At 56.6% G+C, this 8,944-nt stretch overlaps 1 protein-coding gene across 1 annotated transcript in view; it reads left to right on the forward strand.

Moving 5' to 3' along the window:
* SUFU (SUFU negative regulator of hedgehog signaling) overlaps positions 1 to 7,148 on the forward strand; it is a gene marked incomplete at its 5' end in the record, with an annotated part of 126,996 nt that extends 119,848 nt beyond the window's left edge. The window contains one exon of the mRNA XM_019502150.1: positions 1,894 to 7,148. Within this exon, the coding sequence (XP_019357695.1) occupies positions 1,894 to 1,983 (90 nt within the window). The remainder of the gene's footprint in view (positions 1 to 1,893) is intronic.
* Between the last annotated feature and the right edge of the window lie 1,796 nt (positions 7,149 to 8,944).

Here is an 8,944-nt window from a genome sequence, read left to right on the forward strand (position 1 = left end):
CCAGCTGGCTCCCGACAGGTTTTATGTGCGGCGGGAACAGCTGCTGGTGGGTTTCGAGCACCCGGCGGGCTGTCAGGCCAGCTCTCAGCGCTCCAAACCTGATCCCGGGCTCTCTCCTGCAGGCATCCGCTATCCCAGATAGGATGGCCAGGCAGCGCCTGCAGCCCAGGCTTTGATTAGCTGGCGGTCTGCGGCTCCTTCCAAAAGCAAAGGGCCCAAGCTGTGTTGGAACCTGTCCCACTTTGCAGTGGCACAGGTTTTAGGTGGAAGGCCACAGCTTTGTCAGGTACAGGACCCTGCTTTGTGCTGCCTCCATAGCCTCTGGCAGCTGCCGATATCCAGCGGCAGAGGTGGGTGAGCTTCAGAGGGAGAATCCCCCGCTCCAGCTGTGCAGTGAAAGGAACCCCCCACCTCCTGGAGTCCCAGCCCGGGCTCTGAGGAGGCTTCGCTGCTGCTCTTTTCATGCTTCAGACCTCTGGGCTGGGGGTCCCCTGAGCTGAGCTGGCCCACAACCTGAATCAGTGGCATGACTTGCGTGTCAGGTGCGAGCTCAGCATGCAGCAGGCAGTGGCAGAGCCGTGTCTGTCGCACTGGTCGTTCCTCACTGGCAGGGCAAAAGTGAGCCCGAGCTCGAGACCCAGAAGGGGATGGGGCATTCAAAGCACCTTATGGGACAGAAAATGAGTATTGCACCCATTCCCCTCCATAGGTCCTGGCTCCAAGCCTCTGCCAATCGGGTTTGCGGGTGTTGGTGAGTTCCCAGCGTAAGCTGGGCCCAAACTGTTGATGCAGCAAGATCTTAGTACCGAGCATATCATGCCCCAGCTTTCCAAAGCCTCTTCCCAGCAGCTCTGGGCACCTCGCAGCCGGCAGGCCTGGAGTGCTGTAGTGTTTATCTGAAAGCCCCAGTCCACAGGACTGGGGACAGCCAGGCCGCCATCATGCCCCACACACGACCGGGACCTGCCTCGGGCTGTGGCCCTGCTTGGCATTTAGGTTCCCGCTCTGAGACCTGCTCATGAGCCCCCTGGAAGCCTCCGACTTGCTGCAACACAGCAGGTCCATCCCAGCCCCCTCTGCCTAGTCTTGACCTCCAGGCAGAAATTGTCTGCCCACCCCTTGCACGGTCACAGGGGAGCAGCTCATCTGGCTTCTGCTTGCCACAGTTTGGCGCAGCCCACAGCAAAGCTGCTCCCATTGGGACTGCCTGGCACGGTGGTGTCAGTGCTCCTCGAGCTGTGGGACCCCACTTCCACTGCCGCATTGAGGTGACCCCCCAGCGGGATGCGGTGCACTGTGGGATGGCATATGGGCCAGCCCCCAGCTAGCAGCCTTGTCCGCATGCTAGGGAAGTCATGGGGTTTGCCCTGTTTCTGCCTAGGCATAAATTGGGCCCCAAGTGAGCTCAGGAACGCGGTCACCCCTGCTTGGCCCCTGCAGCCATTCGTTCTCAGCAGAGCAGAGGCTTTCCCCTCCCCGCCCCTGAGGCAGCATTCTCCAGTCCCTGGGAGTCTTGCTCTAAAGCAAACAAAGGGGATCGTGGGGCCTGGGAAGAGTTGGAGGAAACGGAGCCCTTGAAGCGGAAGGGGAGAGACTTGCCCCTTGCAAGATTTTATTGAGATTGGGGCCAGGGGTGGCGATGGGAACAATCACCCAGCAGAGGAAGTAAACAATGCTGGGGCTGCAGCCTCCCAACTTGACTTTGGCAGCAGAGACACAGGCCACATTATCTCATGTCCACTGCAGTCCAAGATACACTGATGGGGAAATGCTTCCTGCACGGCCTTTTGCTTTGCTGCGAGCTGGAGGGCTGCCGGCCTGGGTAACAGCTCTTGTGTAACGTGGGCTGGCCTGTGGTGCTGGCCACTAATGGGCTTTTTTCTTGCCTCATAGTTTAAGCTTCCCAAGGAATACAGCTGGCCCGAAAAGAAGCTGAAGGTCTCCATCTTACCAGACTCCGTGTTCGACAACCCGCTGCAGTAGAGCTGGATCCCCCCCATGCCATCTGAGAGAGCCACGTGACTGTACATGACCCAGTGACTCACAGGCTAACAAATGCAGTACAGACTATTCCTGTATCTCGAAGGGAGGCTGCACAACCACTGCACACCCAGCCCAGACAGAACCGGACCACGTCAAGCCCCTTCCCTCCCCCCCCCCGGCTCCCTGGGGCTGACCTCCCTTGGAGCAGCTAGTGCCCGTGGGAGGGCAACGGATTGGGAGCCAGCGTGAGACCCCACTGCCTCGTCCGGCTGCAGAGCTCCCCTGCCGCAGCCCAGGGCTCGGGTGCCTTGTGCACCTCTGTGCACACACAGGCTACCAGGTGTGAGCACGTAATCCCTGGATTAAATGTTCTGTGCACGACACCAGGATCCCTTTGTTTGCTGAGCGCTCCTGCCTGCAGAGCTGCTCCTCCGCGCTCAGGGTTCTTCCTCTGTATAAGCAGCCTGGGCTTTGCCGTGCGCTGAGCCCATTGCTGAGAGGGGTGGCCCTGAATCACTGGCCATTTTTGCAGTGGTCTTGGGGCTCCGGCCCCAGGCTGAGGCCTTGAACCTTGCGGCTGGGGGCCAGCCAGGCTGCAGCTGGGTCTCGGAGCATAAGCATGGCAGGCTGCACCTAGGCACGGAAGAGCGGGTCATTAATGGCAGCTTTGTTGGCAGTGGGTGCAGACCATCACACTGGCCTGTTCGCTGCCAGGGTGTGGTGTTCTTTGGCCCCAAGGCGTCCTCCCAAGCTGGTGTTTCAGAGCAAATCCCTCTCCTCTTATTAGGTGGGTCCAGATTTCTTCCCTGCCCTTTTTGACCTTCCAGCTAGCACGGCTGCTTTTGTGGCTGTGTGAAGAGGCCTTCAGTGATCCTAACGCCACTGGCGCAACAGCAGTTTACACTTAGCTACCCCGATGCAACAGCCAAAACTCACATGGACCTTGTCATCGCTTCTAGTTTCAGGTTCCTTTGGGCGGAGGGGGATTTTGTTAGTCTTCACAGTGCTATTCAGGGTTGCTTGATGCTGGCTGAGGAGCAGCGTAGGAGCTAGGAGTTTGCCTAGGACTTGCTGGGAGGGGGTCCAGGCACGGCAGAGCTGGTGTTCCCAGGGGTGTCACTGGCAGCTCTTGAGGGAGGCACACTCCCTGGGCAGAGGAGGGCTTTGCAACCCTCTGGGTCCCAGCCCCATGCTGCTTATCAGCATGTCCTGGGTCCAGCGGAGAAGACAGGGACTCAATAACAGCACTTGAGCTCCAAGGAGCATCTCAGAATCCTGCTTCAAAGAGCACCGCTTCAAATGTGCATATGCCAGCCAGCACGTGGTGGCGACAGCCTTCACCTCCCAGGCATACTTGGCTGCAGTCACTGTCCCGTTTAGTAGTCTGTGTGTGCCCGTGCTCTCTCCTGCATCGTGGTCCCACATCCAGGGGCCCCAGGGCTAGAGATCAGCCTGAATGTGTCCCAGCCTTGCCCCCGGATCACGGTGGAAGAGAACAAGCAGTTGTATCTGCGTCCAGCAGGGCAATAGGCATGTGGGCAATTGGAGTTGTGCCTTTATTGCTGAGCTCACATGCGTGGCAGCCCGTAATCGCACCGAAAGAAGCAGGTAGTTCACATCTCCATGGAAAGGCAACATGAGGACAGTCAAGTGCTGCTGTTCCCAGGGATCGCCGGGGGCAGACCATCGCTAAGCTCGGTGCCACTCTGAGAACTTGAAATTTCCTGCCCTAAGTTCCCTGGGGCCACATGAACCTTTCTACAAGGCAGCCAAGCAGGCACCACGTGTAAATGAAGTTCCTCCTCCCAGCAGGGCTTTTTACTTCTGCCTCTCGCACGCATGTTGCATCTATGTTCATGGGTGGAGGTAGTGGCTGGACCCACCGTGCGCCTCAGACACTCCCGTGTGCTCCACATCTGTAGATCAATCCAGCACGTGTTGTGGTCAGCTGACATGTGACCAGTGTCTCCATGTCCAAGACATTGCCTCGCAAGCCCTGTTCGTCCCGACGCCTTGCCAACAGCCCAGTCACACTATGTTTCCACGGGTGGACGTGGGATCCTCCTACATTGTTTAGAAGCTAAAACTGCTGCTAAGAGGAGACTCTCCAGCCTGCTGTTGACCGCTGACCGGGCTTTGCAGGCGAGGGCAGCCTGCAACTCCAGGATCGCACTCCCCTCTCTTGATTTTAGAGCAGGGAGGTTGCAAGTTGATCAGTAGTTCAAGGACTCTTCCCCCCGTGCTCCCCTTTCCTCCTCTTCCGTTGAAGCCTGCAGCTGTGCCAAAGACTTGTTCAGTTGGCAAGAGACCTGGATCTCAAATTCCGATGTACTTGTAGCCAGCTTTTGTCTTGGTCAGTGGCCTGGAGGAGGGGGTGTGTGTGGAGAAAGAACCTCCTGGAGACTTTTCTTTTAACAAGTAAATGGTATAAAAAGGGCAATGCGCTGGGTGGACCCTGCGGGGGTTTTCCAAGCCGGGATGGCTGAGAACAGCCGCTCCCATCCTGCTGCTTTCGTAGATTCGTTAAGAGATCTGCAACCTGGATGCCGCAGACCCCAAACGGGCACAGCTCGCGCTGGCCGGAGACGGCAATCGGGACATTAATGGCATTGGAAATGAAACGGCGCAGCATTTCTTCCTTGTTGAGGAATCCCCGCTCACCCGTCGTCTCCTCGCTCCCGTCACGGATGCTGCAGAAGCCTGGCACCAGAGACCACCACGCTCGCCCTTCGAGCCCCGTGGGGTTGCACAGAGCAAGTGCCCAGCATGAAACACTACAAGCAAAGAAGGGATTTTAGTTTAATCCGTATCAAAACTTCATTTAAGATTCACTGAGCAAGCAGGAGCATTCACCTGACATGATGCTGTCTGTGAACTGTGGTAGCAACACAATGACAAGAGCAACGATGTGGTTTTTTCCGGCTCGCTCTTTAATTGCTAACGGGGTTTGCAGAAGTTCCTGCTGCTTCTGTCCTGCCCTCAGGTGCAAAACTGCGGACTCAATAAGTGAGTGAGCCCCACTTCTTCTGCGGGTTGCTCCCTCGGTGAGACTGGTTGCCAGCCCCTGCCCAGGGAAACTCTTCCAGTGCCTCTGCTTTTGAGACCTTTCTCCTGATTTTCTTTTTCTCGGGGCTTTTGTTGCTAGAAAGATCAGGTGAAAAAGGGACCTTCATTCCTACCCACTCTCTGTACCTGGTGTCTGCGCCCAAAGTCAGAACTGGCTTTGGGGCCTTGTAACTGTGGTGCCTTAGCTCTCATTTGAATTCAACTCCAGGAGCAGCTCAGCTGTAAAGCGGCAGAGCTGGCTCTTCCATGCCCACATTCCTGTTAATAACTACCACGAGAGCAGAAGGGAGAGGTTTCCCCAGAAAAGTTTCTAAATGTTGATGGCTTTGGCTCCAAGGCATCGCGTCCCGGCATCTGAAGCCTAATTTAGGTCATCGGCGCCTTTGCAGTTCTAGCAAGCTCAGTAGCAGCCGATTGCCTTCGTAACCTTTTCCTGTGCTCGTCCTGGACCCCCTCCCCTCCTAAAGCTTCATTCAACGCAAGTCCAAAATTTCAAATGGAAAGTCAGCCTGTAGTTGAGCACGTCTTAGACAGAGCCCTGACCTGCCCTGTGTTTCTCAGGCAATTAACCCGGTGTGTAATCCACGTCCTCATTTCCAGCGCGACTCTGTTTCTTCCGAAATTGCTTAGACGGTCGAATCGCGCTCAGCGGTACGTTCACCAAGGAGCTTCGTTTCGAGCTTCCCACCAAGGCGCCTGTTTCCTTTCCCCTGCCACGTGACGGGAGGTGGCCAAAGCGTTCAGCAGTCGCATGCACCTCGTTATTCCCGGCGGCAATTGGGGGTCCCTAATAACAGAGTGACATCGTAGCAGAGATCACCGCATAGTGGGGGGCACGTTCAGAGCACACCATGAAGCACCGCTGTGTTTTTTAAATCGCTCCAAATCGTTTTCTCTCCTTTTTTAAGGCGCTGTAAGAGCCGCTGTTTGCTACTGATGGCTCCGTCTGACAAGCGCGGCTTTCTCCTCACTGAGCTCTGTTTTTTCCTAGCAAAGCCGGGAATCCAAATGGCTTCTTTGTTCCTTTCCCTGGGGCCCAGCGACAGCCTTGTTGAGTGCAGCTCTGTGAATATTGTCCTGCTGCAGAGCAGTGGCAGATAGGAGGCTCCTACGGATGCACACCCGGCTGCTCTTAGTTGCTGGATAGGGATGGGATCGGGGCCAGAGACATCTCCTGTCTCCGTGCCAGGCCTCAGATCCCTTTTACCTCGAGTGTCACCTGAGGCTCGCACCTGCGTGGGCAAACGAGAGCCCGGCTGGGGGCAGGCAGGTGACTGTGTCCTCCAGGCAGAGCTGGAAGGTGCTGCCCTTTCATCCTTGTCCTTTGGATCTCATTCTGCGCTACCAGACTCGTGACCCACCGTCCCCCCACAGGTTTCTTCCCCGGGCCCAGGTACTCAGCCAGCAGCCTTCACGAGCAAATCCAGGCCCAAGCCCTCTGCCCTTCTTTGACAGTCCCGGTAGGTTTGGATGCAAGCGCAGTCGGAAGCAGCGAGCAGGGTGCATAGAGGAATGATTAGCCATATTCACACTCCAGACCGAGGAAGGGAGCCGGTTAAACCCCTTTTCTCTCCAGTGACCCAGGTTAGGTACAAAGGCTTTTTCCTTCCCTACCAAGCTACCTTTAAAGAGATAGAGCTTCTCGCTGTTGTGGATGATACTAACCCTGTTCTGTTTTGGCCGCACTCGGGCTGGATCACCTAGGCCATAATGAACATTTCTGACGTGAGCGGACCCAGCCCGAACGCTGGCCGCCGGGGTTGCTCCCGCAGCTTCCAGCCAAGATGAACCTTTCTGTAGTTCATCTGTTTTGCGCGTGTGTTTCTTACTAGGATCCTAAGGACGCTGCAGAATCGGTGTGGAAGGACCAGCGTGTCAGTCCTTTGTAGTTGGCCTTTTTTTTTTTACTGAAGAGAGAGATGGAAGGTGAAACTAGCCGAGGCTTTGAACTATTTTCTATTAGTTTCTAACGTCGGTTCCTGCCCTGGCCTCGTGGCGCCGAGCGCGGCTCCCCCGCACGCGACTTTTGTAATATTTTTGTGACTCACTAAACGTTTTCTCTTCTCGTGTATTCCAAGTGCATTAAATGTATTTGCATAGCGGTGTCCTCTGCTCTGTGGCTGGTGTCCATGGGGTGAAATGGGGTTCACGGCGCTGCTCAGAGCTGCATCAAGGTACCTGTGTGTCGATGCGTTTCTCATCCGCCCACTCCCTCCATCCAACAAAGACCTGCCCTGTTTGGGGCACCCTCCAGCGGAGACCTGGATGTGGGGATAGCAGCGTGGGTGGCCGCGAGCACTCCCAGACATGGGACCCTGAACCGCAGGGGCTGAAGCCTGACTCGGGGCCGATCCGTGTTCAATTATTAGCGGGTTAGACAGGCAGCAAAACTAAGCACGAGGACGGCTTCTGTCTACAGGTACCTCAGCCAAATCTCTCCCGGCATCTGTGGGGAGCACGTGTGTGCGTGGGGGCCGCCCAAATCGAGAGGCCGAGAGAAATGGCCCAGGGAAAAAATACGACCCAGCACGCGTTGCAGTGGTTTCCCAGTAACACCAAATGATTTTGCAGTCATTTTTTTACACTCCTCAGTTGTAAATCCCGTTAGAGAGGAAGGGCAGGATTTCTCAGGGCAGCATACAAAGGAAGGGGGATAGGAAAGGAGAAAGAGGCATGAGAAGAAGGAATTCACCTCCCACAAGATGCCGTGTCTTGCCTTCAAGGGACGTTGTTGCATCCCATCCGCGCCCCCTGGTTTCAGTGGAAATGAGGGCGTCGGGCGCAGGACTGGGCTGGGGTAGCTTTGCAATTTGAGAGAAACTGCCCTGGGGCAGGGGGGACAACACAGGCTTTCCTTGCAGCATCTGTACTAGCAGTTAGCAGCTGCCCTGGAGCCCAATGCACGCTGGAGCGGTCTGTCCCCAGTCCTCTGTGAGCCTGTGCCTCTCCCGGGCAGGCGGCTGAGAGCGCCTCATCCTGCTACACAGGGACAAGGTTGGTGGCTCCACAGCCAGAACCAGAGGCCTGGCATTTGGGAGCCTTGAGCTCAGTTTCCAGGCTCAGGATGTGCCCCCCGGCAGGGCTCTTAGCTCCATGTCCCCAACGGGGTCACCATGCTGTCCCTGGGGAAAAGGACCTGACCGGCAGGAAGGTGCGGAGATGCTCCCAGGAGCTCAGGTAGGTCAAACAAAGCATCCCCTGGCCTCATTGCTCTGCTGCCTTCCAGCTGAGACCCTCAGTGCACTTCTTGAATGCCCCCAGAGGTGATTGCCTCCCCGGGAACCTGGAAGCCTGGCTTCCAGGCCATCTCGTGCAGCTAGGAAATGAAATGACTGAGCCCAGCTCAAAAAACCCGATGCCAAGCTGGAGGGACACCTTGTGATGCACGGCCAGCCTGGGACACCCTCCAGCTTGGGCACGGCTCCCAGCAGCTCCTCCAGATAAGAGCAGGGCTTTGGGCCTGTCCTCTGGCTCGTCAGCTGGTACAAAGACCCCCGTCTGCACCCTGGGTTGAATTCTGAATCTGCGGCAGCCTTTGCAGTCCTTGCCCCAGAGAGCAATCAGCAGAGCAATAGGTTTGCTCAGATGTGGTGCAAGATGTAGACGGTGGGAACGTGGGCATGAGTTAGGAAGCCTCAACTGGGAGCAGCATGTGGTAGAAAGAGAGACTGGCAGACATGCCAGGAAACCTGGGTGGTGGGTCATGGGGTGAGGGGGGCACAGGGTCCAGGCAGCACCACGTCCCCCATGTGCTGGGTGATGTGGAGGCAGCGGCTGCAGAAAGGCACAGTGAAATCCTCCTTGCCTTTGCTGTGGTCTGGGGGATCCAGTTTTTAATCAGATGCATGGATGCTCCACCGTTCTCCATAACGCTGATATTTGGACCTGAGCTCTG

The sequence above is a fragment of the Gavialis gangeticus genome, unplaced genomic scaffold, assembly GCF_001723915.1.
Source record: "Gavialis gangeticus isolate Ggan-Ray unplaced genomic scaffold, GavGan_comp1, whole genome shotgun sequence".
NCBI classification, from domain to species: domain Eukaryota; kingdom Metazoa; phylum Chordata; order Crocodylia; family Gavialidae; genus Gavialis; species Gavialis gangeticus.